This window comes from Leptonotus elevatus, chromosome 1 (assembly GCF_054856555.1).
Source record: "Leptonotus elevatus isolate MCC_2025b chromosome 1, RoL_Lele_1.0, whole genome shotgun sequence".
Classification (NCBI taxonomy): Eukaryota; Metazoa; Chordata; class Actinopteri; order Syngnathiformes; family Syngnathidae; genus Leptonotus; species Leptonotus elevatus.
This window is the reverse complement of record NC_141239.1, coordinates 8,878,394-8,900,653: the sequence shown is the minus strand read 5'-3', so window position 1 is coordinate 8,900,653 and position 22,260 is coordinate 8,878,394. Positions and strand designations below refer to the sequence as shown.

The 22,260-nt window shown below is 39.3% G+C and overlaps 1 protein-coding gene across 7 annotated transcripts in view; it reads right to left on the bottom strand.

The window, feature by feature from the left end:
- LOC147180601 (receptor-type tyrosine-protein phosphatase mu) overlaps nucleotides 1-22,260 on the bottom strand; it is a 212,088-nt gene that overhangs the window by 5,662 nt on the left and 184,166 nt on the right. For 5 of the 7 annotated variants that reach the window (XM_086072893.1, XM_086072921.1, XM_086072929.1 and 2 more), the window contains 8 exons: nucleotides 14,288-14,385; nucleotides 11,894-12,010; nucleotides 9,951-10,105; nucleotides 9,172-9,307; nucleotides 4,583-4,732; nucleotides 3,687-3,860; nucleotides 3,031-3,162; nucleotides 548-673 (listed from right to left, as the gene is read on the bottom strand). In XM_086072893.1, coding sequence (XP_085929019.1) covers nucleotides 548-673; nucleotides 3,031-3,162; nucleotides 3,687-3,860; nucleotides 4,583-4,732; nucleotides 9,172-9,307; nucleotides 9,951-10,105; nucleotides 11,894-12,010; nucleotides 14,288-14,385 — 1,088 coding nt within the window. The remainder of the gene's footprint in view (nucleotides 1-547; nucleotides 674-3,030; nucleotides 3,163-3,686; nucleotides 3,861-4,582; nucleotides 4,733-9,171; nucleotides 9,308-9,950; nucleotides 10,106-11,893; nucleotides 12,011-14,287; nucleotides 14,386-22,260) is intronic. The other 2 variants (XM_086072904.1, XM_086072911.1) reach the window with 2 other exon arrangements.

The following is a 22,260-nucleotide window of genomic DNA, read 5'->3' as shown; positions in this document are numbered from 1 at the left end:
TTTTAAATATTTTTTTCCAAGCAAAAATTTAGTTATTTTTCAAAAAATACTTTTTTTCTCGTAAGAAAATACAGGCAGAAAGAGGCACAAAACATGTATTTTGGTAGAATAAAACGTTGGTGGTGGTGAAAAAAAAAAGAAGAATATTTTGGGAGAAAACATCACCAAATTATTTTACTTTGTACAATTAATTTTATTTTCGATGTGTGTTATTTTTTTTTTTCATTGTATGATATATATAATAATAAATTATTCTTTTTTTCTCTGTTTTTCCACATTGGCTTTAAAACCCCAACATCCCGTGACAACGTTACTTGTGCTCATTTGGGGTAAAACAAACAACACAAAAAGCAATGGAGCGAGCGAGCGAGCATGGCGGCGTCTTCGTTAAAGAACAGAAGGCCTTGGCCTCTGCACAGCTTGAACGGACAAATGGCGGCGATTGAGTGGGACGTGCGAGGTGTGCTGGCAGAATAAATTGGCGCTAGAAAACAAGTTCGGCTGAAAGTCAGCAAAAAAGGAGAGAAACATTTTCGGGTGCGCTTACCCGTGCTGCATTGTAGATGCGGAATATTCTGCTGATGATGTCCTCCTCCAGGTCGGCCGACACAAATTCCACCTGGATGGGGCCGAGACGGTGGACGCCGTTTTCTGGCCAATACTGAGGGCACAACTGCAAACAAACATAAGACATGGCGAGTCAGACAAACGTGTTTTTGTTTTCACGTACAAAAAAAAAAAAGACATGGAAGTACAATTCTGTGGAGAAAAGCCAAAGTGCTAACTGAGAAAAAGTACTGTTGCAACAAAGTTGTGAAAAAATGAATTTTTCATGGAAAAGGTTATTAAAAAAGAATCATACTTACATAACATGTACTTTTTCTACAATAATTTGCACATAAAAAAAGACAGTCATCCATTTTCCAAAAACCTTTTTCATGAGAAATTGCAATTGTTTTTATTATTATTATATTGAATTAAGTGGTTTTTTTGGTCTTTTTTGTTTTATTTTTATTTTTAAGAAAAAAGTTTTACATTTCAGAAAAAAGTAACATTAATTGCAAATGAATGTCTCAAGAATAGCACATATTTTATATGAAAAAAAAAGAAGCATTTATTTTCTAAAATAAATAAATAAATGCTGTTGATTGAAATTGACATCATAGTGCCCACAAGGCTCTCCTGTTGTCTGGGTTTGATCATGTGACGTCTGCAAGGTGAGCCCGTGGGCATTTTGACGTTAATTTTAGTCAACAGCAGGTGGCAGTACAGGATAAAATGGCCGCCCCATGAGATGGACAAAAATGGATGGATTTTTCTTCGAAATGTTAAATGAACTGAGCTTCCTCCACAAACGCAATATTAATCAGAATATCGTGTATCGGGTGCGCATAAATTATAGCAAAGAAAATTTTGGACTTCAAAAAAAAAAAGTCAAATGAAGGCATCAGCCATGTTTTGTATGTTTAAAACGTTCCTTCCTTCGCTTCCTCTTTTTCCCGCCTCCCAGTAGAAGAATCAGTGTGTGTATTTTGTGCGTGTGCATCCCACTTTTTGGATCACTCGTGTGCCACATTAAGAGACGCTCGGTCACACGACGGCGAACAAACAAGAGAAAACAAACCCACTTGAGAAGAGTTGAGAATGCACATACTCACAAGCACCAGTACAGTGTGCATGTGTGTGCGCGTGTGTGTTTTTGTGTGTGCCGACGTGTGACAAGCGCACGTACACTGATGGCGAACACGGTACGTTCCCTCGCCGCCATCGACAGCTGCACTTCCTGCCTTCCCACATCGGTGGGCTACAGTGAGAATATTGAATGAAAGACGCTGCCCCCCCCCCCCACTTCACCCAAGAAGGGAGGAAGAGGAAGAGGAAGAGTGGGAGGCACAGTGGCTTTGATGGGCGGGTGTTATGACAGAGCCTCAGGCTGAGAAATGTGGAGAGCGACTGGAGTTGCTCGCTCAACTCATTGACAACACGCGCACACGCACACCACCGCTTTTTACCCACAGTGCATTGCTGCAACGAGCCTTCCGCTGGGACTTCACCACATTCAGAAACTTTTTTTTACCTTTCCAGATTTTTCAAATATATATATATATATATATATATATATATATATATATATATATATATATATATATATATATATATATATATATATATATATATATATATATATATTCACCCCCCCCCCCGCCCCCCCACACACACACAGTGGTACCTCGGAGTTTGAACACAATTCGTTCCTGTGAAGTGTTCAAAATTAGAATTGTTCAACCTCCGAAACATTTTATCCCATAGGAAATAATGTAAATACAATTAATCTGTTCCCAAGCTCCAAAAACAGAAAATTCCTATTTTTATTTCTATTTATGTAAAAAAACAAAACAAAAAAAAACATTTAACATTTAAACAATAAAAAATAGCTTACCTTTTTGTTGTTGTGTTGTGATGGCCTCAGCGGATGAAAAATGCTATGTTAATGAATGCATGCTTTAGTTCAGTGCTGAGTTAGTGTATTTTACATTGGGCATATTGTTAGAGTACGCAAGGGGTCCTTGTGCGCTATTTAGCATCAGGCATGTTGTTGAACAGCTAAGGGGGGTCCTCGTGCCAGTATTTACAGAAGTAGTTATAACAGCGAGATCATCTCCTTCCTAAATCCACTATGGTTCATAGCATTGTACGCTTTTCTTTTCTGCCACTGGCACTGCTGTCTTTCTTTGGGCCCATGTGAAGAACATTGTCGTGGAAAAATCCAAACGCACTCGTGAATGTACAGGAGTATTCACCCGCTCTGACTGGAAATGAGCAGCGCTTCGTCTCCACTACCGCACGTGAGCATTCGGCATCGCTCGGCTTCACTCGTCTACCCGATCAAGGTACGTTCGGCTTTGCTTGGGTGTTCAAACTCCGAGGCATTTTTTACCCCGAAGTCCGATTTGTGGACGGCAAAAAAAGTTTGTCCGCTGTCCCGCCTCTGTTCTGGCTCTGATTGCGTGAAAGTGCTTTTTGGCGTACCTGTGCGGGGTCGACGTCGTTGAGCATGACGATGGAGGTGCAGTGGTAGTCCAGCACCAGCCTCCAGAAGTCCTTGACCGTGTTGGGCAGAGGATGCTGCGTCACGATGAATGCCGACGGTTGCTTGTAGCTCTGCCGGGACGGACGGCAACAGATATGTTGGGACGTTTGCAATATTTTTGAACCAAGTTGGACGTTTACAATCGTTAGCATACAAACTCCATAATGCGGTATTCAGTCTGAGGAGACGTGATGTTTCTCCAAAGGCTGACACGACCGCCATCTGGCAGTCAAAGCTGACACGCCAGATGGTCCGTTTGACCGACGGGACGCGAACAAGACAGAAAGCTCTTTAAAGGCTGTGACTGTTTACAAACTCTTCTTTGCTATCGTTTGCTAATCAACGCTAATCAGTTTGGGGCCACTATTGTTTACTAACTTTTCTGATTAAAACCAATGTTAATTAATTTGTGAGCCTTCTGATAAGACTGCTGACAGCACACAAGCTAGCAGTATTTGCTAACCTTTACATGGAAGACAATTCAAACCACAATGGCTGCTAGCTGCTAATATTCATGCTAATCCCTCTGTAGGCAGTCAGTCCTTTGCATGGAAGTCATTTGCGATAAAACGTAAAAAAAAAAATGTTGCCTTACATCCATGAGGGCGGCGTTGATGTAGTTGGAGCTCTCGCCATCGATGGTGATGAGGAAGGGCAGGCAGCGGTCGGGCGGCAGCACATCCATGCAGCGGTTCTTCTCGTGGTTCCGGGGCAGTAGCGCAATGCTGCAGTCTTCCACCCTCAGCGTGGGCGTCACCATGTTTAGCGTCTGGACAAATTGATAAAAAATAACTCTCGTTAGCTCCTGACATGCTAACGGTGTCGAAGTGGGTGAATCCATTTTAAGCCACACACGGGGTCCAGTTTTAGGCTTTGCTTTAACTGCAGACTGTTGTACGGTACCCGTTTGTGATTTATAGATGGTTGTTTTTGATTTATTTATTTATTCATTCATTCATTTATTTGTTAATTTTGTTGAGTTTATACTACTATACTATAATACTTGCGGTACTGTGATTTATTATTATCATTCTGAATTTTTTTTCTTGCACACAAGAAATACACCAATTTTTCTTATTTAAAAAAAAAACTAAACTGAAATGAAGCATTTTGGGAAAAACTAAAAAAACAAATCTGCTCTGCTTGTTAAAACATATATATATATATATATATATATATATATATATATATATATATATATATATATATATATATATATATATTCAATGTTTATTTTATTCAATTTAAAAATTACTTTAAATTAAAGGGTAATTCATTAAGATTTGTTTGTTTTTAAAAACAAATTACAGTTGAAAAAATATTACTAAAAAGATAATAAAAAAAAATACAAACAATCTTATAAAAAAATATATAAACAAATATTACCAAACTACAAGTTACTTAAAAAAGAAGAAGAAAAAAAAAAAACCCTTAACACAACAATCTACTATTTTTACTGCACTTCTTGTGAAGGTGACAATTTGGGCCTACCCGGAACTCCTCCTTGATGGGGCTGGAGTTGGTCTGCGGGTCGAGTCGATTCATGTCGTAGTAGACGGAGCGGAACTGTCCGGCGGGGATGGTGGTGTCGCCGCACAGGCACGCCTCCAAGATGGCGTCGTGGATGAAGACGTACTGCTCCTGCGAGACAGGGCATCCTCATTGCGAATCCGTCAGGGAATCAAGTACAAGACGAGAACCGCTAAGCTGGGTCATTACAAGAGCGCCGGAATGAAGTGGGAAAATGGTGCAATTGTGTCCCGTTGGAGGCCTTTCCATGAACCGTCCATGTTTGTCCCTGTGCCGCCCCCCAGGATGTTTACTCTGACTAATGTTTGTCTTTGGTTGCGCTTTTAAAGGTCACATGACATATTTTGCTGCGCTTGGTTATCACTGCAGGAATTACAGTACCTCTAATACTTTGACCTTTTAAGAGCCCCCCTGACCTAAATTCACACTGACAACCCCGCGCGTTGCCAGTTTATATGTTCAGTGTCTTTATTATTGTTCTGATCAAAGCCATGCACACCATTTGATATCCGACAGTTAATAAATTAAATGAGGAAAATGCTCATTGATATTTTGTGCAAATCAGCGAATAAAGTGGCCTCATAAATTACTATTTAGAGAAATGCATTTAGTAGTAAAAAAAAAAAAAAAAAGTAAAAAAAAAAAAAAGTAAAAAAAATATAAGTGTCAGACCGTGCTAATTGTTCCCCATTCAAAGCATGCAGCCACATTTCAAGTCAAGTTTATTTATATAGTGCCCTTAAGCACAAATGAGGGCTAATAATTAGATAACAAAATTATCCAGTCATGACAACTTGAGTATAGCCAGGATCTCTTGCTAAAAGCAGTAAAAAGGTGTGACGTTTTGCTGCATGCTTTGAATGGAGGAAACCATCTGGTGCACACATAAATACTAATTTCATAAATAAAATGAGTAAAATGCTAATTGATATTTTGTACAATTTTCCAGCGATCAAAATCTCAAATTTTATGTGAATAAAGTGGCATCAGAAATGACTATTTAGAGAAATGCATTTAACTGTAAAAAAAAAACGTTCATATTAAATAACTGTATTTTGTAAAAATAAAATAAAAAAAAGTAATATCAGACTGCTAATTGTGCCCCATTCAAAGCATGCAGCAACATTTCACACTCTTTACTGCTTTCTGCACGGATGTCTTGCTACTGAGGTGATTATATTATATACTCTAAACATTAAAAAAAACAAAAAAGCATTGAATTTTACGGAAAAAGTGTTTGTTTCGCCACTATCCAGTTTCAATGCATTTCAATATAGCGATGACGATGCTACATGCTTTGAATGGTGGGAAAAGTCACATTTTGTCTGATCTCCCCCAATCTGCATCAAGCACAATAATAAACTTTTGGTTCAATTAATGCCTCAAAACGAAGCTTTATCATCTTTTGGAAAGCTGATTTTTCATACAGCTTTAGTTTTTAGGTGTACCTAATAAAGTGGCCAATGGCTATAGGACGTAAAATACGCAAAAGGTAGGAGGTAATCCTGCTTCTTCCTCCTCGTGCATCAATCAGTCAAGCCGCTGTCATGGTGACAGCGCTCGAGGCTTGATGGAAATCTGTTCTGAAGTGACATTTTCAGCCGACACCCGCTTGTCGTCTCCCGGTAAAATCCGCGCGCACGCAACGCAACATGGTCGGCGATGAGGGAGATTCACAAGAAAACACGTGTCGTCATTTAGATAAGCCTCATTCGGAATTCGACCTCTTGACCGTTACATCGTTTTCGCTTCGGTGCTCCAGCCAAAATCCACCGAGCAGCGCGTAGCTACGAACTAGCGCCAGCCAATTGCGGTGGAGCGAGAAATACCTGCAAGGCTGAAAAAGCAAAACAAAGCAAAAACAAAATGTTCTTTTGGTAAACTTGGAGGTCACTGAACTTGAGGAGAAGCGAGTCAAGATGAGCAGCGCTCGGGCAGCAGCAACACTGAAAAGGTTGACAAATTTGCATATATTTATTTTATTTTTCCTTCTACATTGTTTAATGCTTTTTATTTTGAGATTTTCTATATTACAAAATTAAAAGAATACTGGAGAAAAACAAGAAAATATACATAAATAAATTAACAGAGAATAAATAAAACAAGCATAACATTTTTTATTTTGTTAAATCCTTGTTATAAAAAGTTTATGTTAGAGATTTTTAAAAATTATTTAATACTTTTTATTTTATAACAAAAAAAGAAAGAAAATAGAAATGTTATTTTCTAATTATTTTCTATATTATTACTTTATCACTTTATTATTGGCTTACTTTTATACTTTTTACCTTATTCTCTCATTTTTTACATCCCAAAAATATACAGATCCAATTTCCAAAAAGTTGGGACACTATACAAATTGTGAATAAAAACTGAATGCATTTGGCGGAGTGCCAAATTTTAATATTTTATTCAGAATAGAACGCAGAGAACAGGTCAAAAGTTTAAACTGAGAAAATGTATAATTTTAAGGGCAAACTATGTTGATTTTAAATTCCATGGTGTCAACAAATCTCCAAAAGTTGAGACAAGGCCATTTTCACCACTTTGAGGCATCCCCTCTTCTTCTTACAACAGTCTGCAAACGTCTGGGGATCGAGGAGACAAGTTTCTCAAGTTTAGAAATAGGAATGTTGTCCCATTCTTGTCTAACTCGCGTCTCTCTAACTGTTCTTGTGTCTTGGGCTTTCTTTGTTGCACCTTCCCCTTTATGATGCGCCAAATGTGCTCTAGAAGTGAAAGAAGTGGACTGCAGGATGGCCATTTCAATACCCGGATCCTTTTCCTGCTGCATGTGGTCTGGCATTATCGTGTTGAGAAATGCAAGATATGTTGTTCTCCAATCGGAATATACCTTTCTGCATTGACGATGCCTTTCCAGATGTGGACGCTGCCCATGCCACACGCGCTCATGCAACCCTATGTAAACTGAGTGCTGATAACAACTTGGGTTGTCCTTGTCCTCTTTAGTCATTTTTTTCTTGGAACTTGGAATCGTGATTGGTCCAGCTGTTTCTTTGTGTAATTGTGTAAGTGCAATTGACTTTTCCCGCCTCTTATTGCTACCTGTCCCAACTTTTTTGAGATTTGTTGGCACCATGAAATTTACAATTAACATATTTTTCCCTTAAAATGATGCATTTTCTCAGTTTAAACTTTTGACTTGTCATCTAGGTTCTATTCTGAACAAAATATTGAAATTTGGCACTTCCACATAACTGCATTCCGTTTTTAATTCACAATTTGTATAGTGTCCCAACTTTTTGGGAATTGGGTTTGTATAACAAGAACCAGAAAACAACCAAGCAACCAAATAAATAATATATAAATAAACATAATTAAAGTATATAAATTAACATACAATTATTCAACAAGCAATTATTTTAAATTTTAAATAATGTTACAAATGATATGCATTTATTTCATACTTTTTATTTTGAGATTTTTTCTATACCAATATCTGAAAAATACTATAGAACCAGAAACCAAAACAATAACAATAAGAAAATTAAAATTATATATTTTTTGTACATCAATTATTATAATTTTTTAAATTCATTATCTATCTAACCATTAACACTGCGTCATCAAACAGAGCAAGCCATTTTTTCAACACTTTAGATTGATCAATAATTCTTAAAAATGACACCCACATGGTAGATTTTATTATTATTATTATTATTATTTTTTTTAAATATGAAAATTGTGATTTATGAGGTTTCGGCCCGACGCCAGCTATTTGTAATAATGATTCAAATAAATGGATTTAAAATGTTTTACAAATCAAAAGTATAGTATCTAGAGCAGCCAATCACTGCAAAGGAGGTCGTCAAGCAAGAACAAAAAAAAAAAAAAACAAGGTTTGGGAACACTTTGAAGGTCACTGAACTTGAGGAAAAGGGCGAGCGGCGCTCGGGCAGCAGCGGCGCTGAAACGTTTCGACCATTAAGCCCAACGACGCTTGCCCATTTAAAAGGGAATTACCAGCAAACGATGCGTTCAAGTGGCACCAGATGGCCCGCGTTCAGGAAAGTCCTTTGCCCGCTTATAAGCTTTTAAAGCTCTTTTACGACGGCAGGACATGCCAAGCAAGCGTGCGCCGCAATAAACGCTTTTTGTGAGGTGCGCTCAGGTGCAAGTGGGAAGGAAGTGACACCCATATTTGCAAAAGTCCTGATGATGTTATGAATTCATTGTGTACGATGCATTTGATGCACAAGGGGTAGATGGTGGAAAAAGCTTTTATATTTTATATGTAATACAGAGCAGTGATTACTGGCTTCCTGACACATCCTTTCTCTGCTGTGTGGGGCAGCTGAGCCCTCTGCCCCAAGTTGTCAATGAAACCATGTTGTGTACATGGCTGAACATAAAAAAAAAAGAAAGAGGCAAAACAAAAATAATGTAATGTGCTTCATGAATTCTGCCTAGCAACAAGTGACTGTTCAATCGTGTAAGCTATTATACTTTATATTTAATGCAGAATAGTGATTATTGATCTAAAGACCCAACTCCCAGTGTCATGCCCCTGGGTCCCGGAGGCGGCCTACCTCGGTCTGGACCATGTTGACCCGGCGCGATCGCAGCTCCCGTACGCAGTTGTAGATGTCCACCACGCCTTCGCGCTCCGCCATGTCCAGCATGATGTCGATGACGATGAAGCAGCCCGTCCGACCGGCGCCAGCGCTGACGAGAAGTGAAGGAAAGAACACGGACGACTCATTTCATATCTTGGCCCAAAACATGAATTACAAATAGTGACAACAACAATCCATCCATCATCCATGATCTATATATCTATCCACTCCATCCGCGCACTCCCTCCATCCAATCATCCACTCATCCATCTATTCATTCCATCCATCAATCTATTCATCCATTAATCCACTCTATCATATATCATCCATCCACCCATCCATCTATCCATCCATCCATCCACTCCCTCCCTCCATCCATCCATCAATCCACTCCATCTATCCATCCATCCATCCATCTACAATTTATCCATCCATCTACCTATCCACTCCATCCATCTATCCATTCATCCACATCCATCCATCACTCTATCATATATCATCCATCCACCCATCCATCTATCCATCCATCCACAATCTATCCATCCATCTACCTATTCATTCATCCACATCCATCCATCCACTCTATCATATATCATCCATCCATCCATCCATCCATCCATCCATCTACAATTTATCCATCCATCTACCTATCCACTCCCTCCATCCACCCACCCATCTATTCATTCCACCCATCCATCCACTCTGTCCATCCATCCATCCTACTACAGTATTTACAGTTTTGCTGGGTGTACCTGCAGTGCACCACCATGGGCCCGGCGTTGCTCAAGGTCTTGGACTTGACGCGGCGGATGAAGCCCAGCAGCCCCGTGGAGTGGTAGGGTACGCCGTGATCAGGCCAGCCCGTGAAGTGGAACTGACGGATCTCCCGGATTTCGTGAGCGCCTCGCTGAGGGGTGGTGACGGACAGACGGTGGCCGTGGTAACATGCACACAAACATACGTAAAAAACACACACACAAACAAAACAAACAATAGTTTAGCCTGTGTTTTTATGTGGCAATTTAATTATTTAGTTTTTTACACTGTGGATTGTTTCGAGTGTGCAAGGTGGTGGCTGGCTATCATCGGCCATTAGATGAGATGAGGCAGACGCGCTAAGGGTTCTGTGGACCCAGGGGGCGCCAAAAATGTCACCTTCGATATAATTAGATTTAAATTATTACTAATAACTCTTACTTTACAAGTCAAAAGGAAAGAGTAAATTTGAATTAATATAAAGATTGTAAAATATGGCATATTAAACTAAACAATAAGAACAATTAAATACATTAACCATTTAACATTAAATAGAAAAAGTTAAAACGGCAGTGACAACCTGAAATATTGAGGGCTCGTCCGGGATCTGAATCCGGGACCTCTTGCACCCCAAGTGAGAATCATACATTATATATCATAATCATACATTTTTCTTCAATAATCCTAAGAAAAATGTTGCTTGAATCACTGACTACAATCCCCATAAAATAATCTGTGATTGCAATAAAATAAAATAAAAAATGTATTGACATTGACGCATGCATTAAAATGATTTTGGTTTGTCCAATAAAATTAGCTGTCTAACAAATCACGCTACAGTATTTTTTTCCATTTTGTATTTTTCATTCTGCTTATTTCTATTGTTCATGCTGGCAGTTGTCATGAACCCCCCTGTTACGTTGTGGGTCAAAATCACCCACTTTCAAGTTAAAGAACAAATGTTAGCTTTTCGCTGGCAAACTTGGCACGAACAGACAATAGAAAATTGGTTAATTTTGACATATTTTGCAATAAAAACACTTGCTTTGAAACATTAAGTATATACCGGGTCAAAGTGACCCAACAATGTTTTTTTGCTATGAAACTTCACATTAACAGACTAAGAAATTGTTAAACTTGAATTATGTGCAATAAAATGCTTAATAATAAGCTATACATGTTTTTTTTTGGGTTGGTTTTGGAATGTTAAATATTCCAGGTCAAAATGACCCATTTTAAGAGGGAAAAAGTATCAATATTAGTATGAAACGTCTCATCGGTACGATATCAGTCAGGATGTGGAGACATTGGCATGACTGTCTGATGACTGTATAACCGTCCCCTGTTTTTATTGTTTTATTGTGTATTTCTGTTTTATGTTTGTTTACTTTGGACCAAGAATCCGGAATAAAGTTAAATTGAATTGATTGAATCATCGACAGACAAAAAAATGGTTCACTTTGACATATTTTCAGAATGCTTTTGGAATATTAAACATAGCCCGGGTCAAATTGACCCATTTTAAAGTTAAAGTCGTTTTTTTCCTATGAAATGTCTCATCAATTCAAATGTTTCAGTTTGACATATTTTCAATTAAAATGGTTACTAATGTTTATCGGAATGCTTTTGGAACATAGCCCGGGTCAAAATGACCCATTATAAAGTTAAAGGACTACTAAAAGTACCATTTGATGATGAAACCTGTTAAAAATGGCTCATTTCAAATATTTGCAATGAAAATGGTTAATAATGATTATTGGGATGCATTTTTATCATTCAACAGTACACATGGGTCAAATTGACCCGGGAAATAATTGCTGTTCCTGATAACTCATCCTAAGTTAATAACTGGTGAGAGAAGCGGCTATTGCTTTGTATGTTCTATTTCTACTGTGCAAGGTGGCGGCTACCGTGAATAATTGTCGGTGCGTAACCGTACCTTCTCCACGGCGAAGGTACGAATGACGTACTCGGAGAGGAGTTCGGTCTCGATGAGCGTCACCTTGATGTCTCTGTAGATCTCGGTGTCATCGGGCCAGTATTTACAACACTTCACCTAAAAAAGACAAAGGTGCCATAAATCGCATCTGATGAGCGCAGTAAAGCCGCACGGAGCACGACTTGTAAAAGGGATAATTGGCACGACGCCGCCGCCGCCTGATGTCTCGGCTCTTCGGGCACGTCAGAATGAGCCGGGCGGCCCCTTGTAAAACCCCATCAGTGAAGGTGCAAGGGAATGGGGGGGGGGGGGGGGGATCTCCATTCGCACGTTATTGCATCTCATCCCTCGGCCATGTGAAAATGAGTTAAATGGTACAGAACCTGAGCGGCCGGGGAGAGAGAACATGAAAAAATGCATGAGGGGAGGGAGGTGGAGGTCCAATAATGATGTGAAATAATAAACCCTGGGCTGTTAAGAACAGATTTCCCTACAGGAATCTAAAAGACTCCAGTGGAAATATTACTGGTATTAGGAATAATAAGAGTGCAGAATTACCCGCCCTCCTCCTCCTCGTCCTCCTCCTCTTCTTCAATTAAACTGTTGCTAGTGAGGGAGCTGGAGAGATGACGAAGGAACGCCTGCACGACTCCTCTGAGGGTCCCGTGAACTGGTTAGCGGTGAAATGAGAATTTCACAACGCGCGCGCACATGCACTAAAGTCTGGGTTGACTAAACCCCATGGCGATGGCCACTTCCAGCCATTCGGAGACATTACAGACATTATCATATGTCAGAATGACCCGCTCCACTCGGTCACAATTGGTCTCATTAAGGCTTCCTTCTTTTGCCATTATGTTTGTTTCTATTGTGCAAGGTGCCGATTAATAAAAAGATTGCATAATCATGACATTTACACGTGTAACTTGGCATGATGTGGATTTATTTTATTTTTTTAGCATCTGTGGATTATTTTCAGATGTTCAGTTTATTTCTAATGTGCACGTTAGCAGTTATGATGAATAACTGACAAGGACCGATCACATCACAGTAATTGTGAGTATGGGTTAAAGTTCACATTTTGAGTGCTCATGTGACTGGGTTGTTTCTAGATTGTTGCGGCATTGATTTCCATTGTGCAAGATGTCAGTTGTTATGAGTAACAAGACAAGAGATTGCATAATCATAGAATTTACATGTGTGACTGGCATGTTGTGGATTGTTTATTTACCTGTATTTATATTTTTGCTCTGTGGATTAGGGTTAACATTGACATTATGAGCGCTTATTCGATAGGGTTATTTCTAGATTATTCGGATTGATTTCTATTGTGCAGGTTGGCAGTTGATTGCATAAGTAAAATAGAGCAGAAAATAATGGTAATATATAATATAAACATAATATATATGTACTGTATACATTGTTTTTGTTCTGGATTAGTTAAAGGTGTTCAGTTTATTGCATTTCTAATGTACAAGGACAGATCCCGCCTGAGCAATTAAGTGTGTGTGTGAGATTTGACATTTCCAGGTGACTGAGCGTGAAATGGTAACTGCCTTATTTTCAGTTATGTTTATTTCTATTGAGCAAGTAGCTCAATTTGACAAGGAATGATCATGCTAACACAGCAGATGTGCATTACCATTTCTGTTGCGAGTGCTAATATGACTATTTGTTTCTACTAGCTGTGCTGATTTCCATTGTGCAAGGTGGCAGCTAACAGATGATTTCCTACGGGGTAAAAACTGCGGGAATCAAAGTGAATTTACTCACTTCTTCCAAATGAAAATCAGAGTATCTCATACATCAAGGCCCCGCCTCCTCACAGCGTAGAGTGTGTGCTGCTGGATTTCCCAAAATTCATCAGCGAGCAGATGGCCCACTGCGCCACGCTTCGGCGACTTTACGAGCGAGCTCGACTGTGCAGCGGCAGCCGGCATTGGCCAGGGATCATATAGCAGCCGCTCATGGGACCCCCACGGGGGCGCAGAGGACGCCGCCCGCCGCCGCTAAGCAGGTGTGCAGAAGGTGAGGGGCGGGGCTCGGCGGGCACGAAAGCGGCCTAATGAGGTACCAGGAGAGCAGCGGGCGGGCGCCGTGAATCATTGAGCAGCTCCGCTAGGCTGCAAAATCAGCAGAATGTGAAAAGGTGCGCTTGTTTCTCAGCACCTTTCGGCCACCGGGGCGCTCAATTAACTGCTTGGTGCAGCTCTTGAACGCAGCTCAGCGAGCCAAGCGCAACACATTAAGGCCGCGGGAGATGCTAACAGAGAAGAGAGTGCAATATTCAAAGAATATCAATTGTTCTCCACACTGGATGAGAAGCCTCCCCCGCCCTCTCAGGAGCCCAGGAGGGGTCATGTGACCGTGAAGTGTAGCAAGCACGCAACTCACCCGTCCGACTTCCACCAAGTTGGTCACCATGACGATGGCCGCCGTGTTCTCCTGCCACACCATCCGCCAGAAGTCCAACACTGTCTCCTGCATGGGGCCTGAAGACACAAGAAATTGAGGGGGATTTTTTGGGGCGGTTGTTTGGGGGGCATTGGCTGCAATTTACATATTTGACCCGCAGATGGCACTATCTGCCATTCAAAGCATGAAGCACAGTTTTACACCTTTTATAATGATTGAAGAAGGCTTTGCTAAAACTTCCTGGTACGTAGAAGAGGTACAAAGATTAATCAACGACTAATTGATTAATTAATTGATATATACTTTGATAATAAATTAATAGTTTAGAAACCCGTTTAACTCATTCAAACCCAAAAACATATAAATATGTTTTTTAATACTTTTTCCTTCACTCCCAAAAACACATTTATATTTATAAATGCTGGAGCATACAAAAGGTTTGATGCCGCTTTTGACCTGAAGAGGTCGCATTGAATAATGGTAGTTATTATTAAAAAACGGCCAGCAGGTGACAGTAGTATAAGAGATCAGCCAAGGCCATGTTGCAACAAGCTGTTTTTCAACAGGTTTGTGAATAATGATGAAACTTAGCTATATTCCAATGCTAATTGCTACAAAGCGGAAACATATACAAATATACTTTTTTTTCCTGGTGATAGAAGAGGATATAATCTTTCTTTTGGTAGGTTCCATGTTTTTATAGCAATAGAACACAATATTCTGTGGACCTTGCAAAATCAGTCAAAATCCAATAAAACAGCCAGGAATAAATGGGATTACTTTAGTGAAAATGGCTGGGAGTGAATTAGTTCATTTAAAATAGTCCAAATCCCTGGAATTTCAGCCTTGCAATAGTAAATATCCTCAGATTTCTGTAGTCCTCCATGAAAGCGTACTGATTATCTGTGTTTTTTCAAAATAAGACATTTTTGCAATCTTCTATTGGAAAACATTTTTTTCCCCCCAATTTTCTGACATGTTACAGACCAAAACAGGAACTGAATCATATCTCATTTATGTTTGTAAATTTTCTGCACTGTTGATGTCAAATAATGTCCTGATGTTGGAAATTCAATAAAAAAATAATAATCACATTCATCAATTAATCAACAAAATAATTAACATATCGTCAACCTCTTAAAATAATTGCCCAAATCATTTTTTTGTAAAAATTATTATTTTTTGTCTAAATCGGCTTCATAATGCAAATGGTTAAAATTTTTGGGGTGTTTCCTGAAAAACCTAAAAAAAAAAAAGACTTAGGCCATTGTTTTAAGAAGGAGTCGATAATTTAAAAAAAAAATCGCTAGTTGCAGCCTTACCATGTAGTGTTTCATTCACAACAGGCAAGACAGTTTCACGTCAGTTCTCGATTAATGGGAAGTTGACTCTTTAGAATTATTCAGGTTAATTAACAAGGATGAATATTAGTTTAATCAAGCACGCGACTTTGAAATTATTGCAAATTAATTAGGATATGCAAATCAAGTTGGCACACAAGCCCCCAACCAACAGCAATTACGTGGAGAAATTAGTCAAATTATGTCGACGAGCAAACTCAAAGTTGATTATTAAAATGCACTCATTGTTTTACTTGTCGACAGCGTGCTGGATAATTACATGTGATGAGAAGCAGGTCAAAAATAAACACGGGCAAAATGTAAGATGATCATCAATGGCGACACATACTCGGCGAGGCAGAAACGAGTAACAGGTGTAAAATGTTGCTGCATGCTTTGAATGTGGAAAAAGTCGCATCCTTTTGGTTTACAAATTTAAAATTTTGTAGGCCATTTTTCATCTTTCATTTATGTCAACAAATTTGTTTCCTTAATGTTATGATTTCAATTTGACGTGCTTGTTTTTTTTATGTGCCCCCATTCAAGGCATGCAGCAAAAATGTTACACATTGTTCTGTTTTTTTGTTCTGACATGAATGTGAGATTGTTCTCGCTCCTGTCGACTTAGTTCTTCATCGCCTTTGATCTGTTTTACATGTCATTTCAACACCTTCTTGTTTATTTCTACTTGATTGTAACACTCCAATCTGTCGCTTGTGTGTGATTATATATATATTTTTTTACTTCTGCCAGCTTGTGCGTTGCAAATTTTTTTTTAACAGTTTTATTCTAAAAAGACAAATACGAGGCGACCTTGTGTTGTAGTGGTTTTTTTTTTAAACAAAATCGACAAATGTAAAACCAATACCCTGTGTTCGTCGTCTTGTATTTTTTAAAAACAACAAAAGAAACACTTCGGACAATCCGCAGCGTCGCACGCGCGACCGCCTCCCACGCTGCCCGTCTTCGCTTGAGGGAGGAGAAAAGAAAAGTTTGGGCGAGGAAGAAGAGGGACAGCTGGTGTGTAGGTAGCTCACGAGCACTTGGCATTATTACGATTATGGAAAAAATAAACAAAAACTCATTCGGTGGGGTCTGGTGCCAAGTTGGATCCTGGAGGACTTTATTGTTCCATATGCGTGCGGGGACCGGTAGAGAAAGGCTTTTTAACACCAACAACTCAACCAAGAAATGATTTCAAGATTACAAGACAGATAAAGTTACTTCTACTCCTTATCGCCAAGTTGCCCTTTTGAACTCTGTTGCTAATCAAAACAGCAGAGCTAAGAACGTAAACAGTCTGTCAGATGAAATGTGTGTTCTAAAAAGGCCACTTATATTACCTGCTACAAATCAGGTCTCATTTGAGGATTTCCTAGAAGGTATATGTGAGAGTCCTAACTTTTCAGGGAGAGAAGTGGGTGATGATTTTTCACCAAAACGGCTGACCCTGTGCTGATTTTCGAGCTCTAGGCCTTAACACTTGGTGGGTCCTATCGATAGACGATGCCGCCAAATCTTTAGAATTTGAGAGCAGGGAATTGTACGAAACCCTCGAGTACATCTACTCCAAGTTCCAGGAATGAGTAAAGAGAGGTGAACTCATTCAAACTGCATTTCTTAGCAACGTGACATTTAATAGCAATGTCTATGGTGAGTAGACTCACAAAAAAGTATCAAGTACTCATGCACGAAAAGATACAGAAAGTCAGCCATTTTGGTTTGAAGTGGACATTTTATAGACATTTGGGTGAAAATTTTATTTGGTAGCAGCCTGTGGAATATGTTGAAAATTTGCCCCCAAAGTCAGTTTACCTTAGCAACATGACATTTAATAGCAATGTCTATCGTGAGTAGACTCATAAAAAAGTATCAAAACCCCATGCATGAAAAGAAATGAGGAATCTGCCATTTTAGTTTGAAGCTACCATTTTAGGGTGGTAAAAATTTATATTTGGTCATCGCCCCTGGAATATTTGGAAAATTTGACAGCGGAAGCCAGTTTTCCTTAGCAACATGAAATTGAATAGCAATGTCAATGCCAGAAAAGATACAGGAAAATGGCAGACCATTTTGGTTTGAAGCGGACATTTTATAGACATTTGGGTGAAAATTTAATTTGGTAGCAGCCTGTAGAATATGTTGAAAATTCAACACCGAAATCCAGTTTTCCTTAGCAAAATGAAATTTAATAGTCTATTGTGAATAGACTCACAAAAATGCATCAAAAAGCCATGCCTCAAAAGATACAGGGCGTTCACCATTTTGATTTAAAGCTGCAATTTAGAGACATCTGGAAGAAAATTTAGAAACAGCCCATGGAATATATTAAAAATTCTGCGACCAAAGCCAGTTTCGTTTAGCAACATGAAATTTAATAGCAATGCCTATCTTGAGTAGACCCACAAAAAAAAGTATTAAGAACCCAAGCTACCATTTTAGGAAGGTCAAAATTTACAAATTTATTTGTAAAGGGTTAGGGTTAGTGTTAAAATTCAACACCGGAAGCCAGTTTTCCTTAACATGAAATTTGTCTATCTTGTCTATCTTGAGTAGACCCACAAAAAAGTATCAAGAAGCCATGCCTCAAAAGACACGGACGGGGTCAGCTATTTTGGTTTGAAGCTGCCATTTTAGAGACATCTGGATGAAAATTTACGTTAGGCAACAGCGCCTGGGATATATAAAAAATTCCGCGACCAAAGCCAGTTTCCTTCAGCAACATGAAATTTAATAGCAATGTCTATCTTGAGTAGACCCACAAAAAAGTATCAAGAACCCATGTCGGAAACGATACAGGAAGTCTGCCATTTTAGCGACATCAGGCTGAAAATTTGACCCTAAAAGCCAGTTTTCCTTAGCAACATGAATAGAATCACGATGCCTATTGTAAGCAGACCCACCAAAAAGTTTTTATTATTGCGTGTGGCCCTGGTATTGCGGTGAAATTTGATGACTTTCTTTATTTCTGGTGAATTCTTCAGTGATGAAGTTGGGCACACGCTTACGCGAGCACATTAGCGGCGCTAATGAGACGCTTGTGCCTATTTTGCTCTTTCTCAGTGGAGAACCTTGCCGAGGGGCCGCTCGCTCGCTTGCTCGCTCGCTCTGAGATTGAAGAGGAAGAAGCGCAAGTGTTTGAACGCTCACTCGCTTGGGGAACGCCAAGGTGAGAGCGGCGGTTATTTTTCTTTGTCTGCAAAGTTTGAAGCTCCTCTCAACTGTGAGGGCCGTCGTTCCCGTTGTGAGGGTCGGCGTGGCGTTTCTTTGGTATGGCACAAACATGGATCGACAAGTCTTGTGAACGCCACGCGGTATTCCGCTGGTGACGGAATGTAGCGTTTCCAAGATGTTTCATTCACGTGGGAGGCCATTTATACAATTATTTGAACAACCAATTTTTTGGGGGGCAAATCACTTTTGCAAGTATAGCATAAATAACAAATGTACATAAATACAAGTTTAAAGCAAAACATTTCTTAAAGATTAAATGCAAATGCACTAAAAACAAAATGGTACTTTGGCAGTGATTCTTTAACATACCACTAGAGGGAGCCACCCTTTGAGAATCACTGGCTCAATTTTTGTTGTTGATTTTGGGGATTTTTTTTCTTTTCAACACGTCAAGCCCACCGTAGTTTGGGATTGTTCACCGTGGTCCATAGAAGAAACGAGTCCCCGATGCAAACGAAAGAAAAACAAGGTGGCGTTGTGCTTGAAATGATACGTTTACAGTGGCGAGTAAATGTGCCGCAGTGCAAATACATCAAAATACGTAATAGGAGGGTGAGCTCGGGCACGAGGGCTTTTTAATGGCGTGACAGCTGCCGCACCTGTCGTCGTCACCTTGGCGCCACCGAGGGACTCGTCAATAGCCCCACAAGCTAATGAGCGACGCTCATCTTGGCCCAAATTTGGTTTCGAGTTTCGTCGTCACTTTTCATCCGTTTGGCCCAATGGCTGACTCCTAATCTCAGAGGGTCGCCGTTTTTTCCTCCTAATAGGAGGTTACTGTCTTTCTCCTGGAGAATACAGATGTTTATATTTGGGTTGTGGGGAAAAAAAGGCTAATAAACCAGCGAACTAGTCGGGCCTGAATTAAAAGTGCTATGCGTTTTGCAGCACCAAAATTCACTCACTTCATGCTTACTTTCCCCTTTGATTTCTATTGTACAGCTGCCCCTTTCGGCAGTAAACTAGTCGGGTCTGACTTATGTTATTTGTATTATTCAAGACAAAATGTTCCTGCACTGCACTTCCAAACTGTTTACCTTATGTCTGATTTTATTTGTACACTAGGTTGTCTGCCAAGTTATTTTTATTCTTTAGGCTTAAACAGCGTCCTGTTTAGTTTCCATTTTGATTTCTACAGCATCCCATTTAGGCAGCAAACTAGTCTAACCTAGATTAAAAGTGCTCCTCTACAATTTAATAGATTTTCCAATTCGAGGTGCCTAGTTGCCAATCTTACTGCGCCGTACCTGGCCGCCTAGCAATGTTCCATTCCATGTTCCTGCCCCTCACTACATTTACAATGAACGGGTTTGACAACAGACTCCCTGCTAAACGCAGTGTGAAAAGGGCTTACTTAACTGGTGGACTTCAATTAAAAATGTTATTTTTATGTTTTTGCACCAATCTGTTTACTTTGAGTTTTGATTTCTAAAACAGCCCGTTTAGGCAGCCTAAATTAAATGTGGCTTCTGCCATGTTATTTTTATACTTACAACTAGGGGTGTCATTTCTTGGAAAGCACATCCACGTCAAAATTTAGCAGTAATAAATTGAATAATAATGTATAAATTTGTAGACAATGGGGTCAAAGTTGTATTTTACAATTTTAAAAATGTGCTGAATTTAACAAGGTACGTCATGTTAAAGATTAGATAGCTCTTAATATGAAAAGAAAAACGCACTGAGTTGTCACCGTTTTACAAATGCAAATATGCCATCTAGTGGCAGAAAAATTACCAACACAAATCAATATCAACTTTTTTTTTCTTTTTTTTTTACAGTACACAACATACTATTAATTTTAACCCAATTTTATGAATGATTATACAATTACTGTAACAATGACTAAACGATGCAGCCGTATTTGGCAACAAGAGTATGAAAACTTCTGATACCGTTTTTTTTTGGCCCCCAATACCGATACCCCTGTTTTGCAGTACCGATACCTACGTTTTTTTCTCAACATGAAATAGCTGTCCTGCCATTGGTTTAGAGCATTCAAGGACCAATAAGATATCTTGGCTCGGCATGCAGTGAACATGTCACACATTAGTGGATGTCCTGCATGAGCAAGACACAAGATGCTGCATCCAAAGTCCTATATCGGAAATAATGGTATTGGCACCTTACTTGTTAGTACTCTCCAATGGCGATACCATTGTTTTAATGCAGTATCAGGGCCTTTCCTGATACCAGTATGGCCTGAATCAAAATCATCATTTGAATGAATGGATGAATGAATTGTATTTCTCAAACACACATATATGTATATAAAAATAAAATAAAAAATTATACTCAAAGATATTAAAAATCATATAAAACATAAAAATATAACCCATAACCATGTAAAAAAAAAGAAAAAAAAAAAAAGGAGTAGGAAGCAGTAACAATTTCAAATTTTAAACAACCAATTTAGGCAACAGTAAGTGCCATGCTATTCTCAATTTGTTATTATTTCAGCTCAATATGCCCCCACATTCGATTCCTACAACAAGCAGTTTAGACAGAAAACCACTCGTGCCAACAACATTTCACGTGATTAGCCGGCCCTCTCAACAATAAAAAAATAAAATAAAAATAATCGATAAATTGATCCCGAGGAGATGGCTTAATCACGTGCGTGTATTTGGCTGGACAATCAGCGCGATGCGTGCACGTCTGGTGAACAAACAGAAGCTCGGCTTTAATTGAGACGCTGAGGAGTAGCGGCGCCGCGCTAATGAACAGCTAATTATGCAACTCCCAGCACCCCCCTGAGCAGCTTGTGAATGCATTAAGGCCTCCTCTTCGCTAAACAACAAATACAAAAAAATCAGCCACACACTTTCCTTTCTTTTATTTTTTACTTATCATTTTTTATTATTAAAGAAGGGTACGCAATGAACATTCACGCACGCAATCAACCCCAAGCGGGCTTCGTGTGGCACTAAATTGCTAACGATTGAGCATCAGTCAATCGTTAACCTCCAGGGTGGGGCTAAGTGCTCGTCGCCTTGCAAATCCGCCGGCCGGAGGAACACAGTGACAAAATGTGCTCGCACATGTCAGATAATCCATTGAGGTTTTTCTTTTTTTTTCAATTTATTTATCATCCTGCAGCCCGATTAATTGCTCCTGCCACACAGATGGAAGAGGGAGCATGACGATGCATGCCACAGCATTCCTGTTTGATATGAAGGTGGAAACGTGTAGACACAACCACAAGAAAATTATTAAGTTGATATGTCAATGTTATTACATTGTTTACACATTAGCGTTTAGGCAACAAACTAGCCGGGCCTGAATGGAAAGTACCTTCTGTCAGGTTCATTTAAGCAGATTAGCTTGAACTGGATCAAACACTCACTTGCTGTTTACATCTGGGTTGAATTCAGAAAC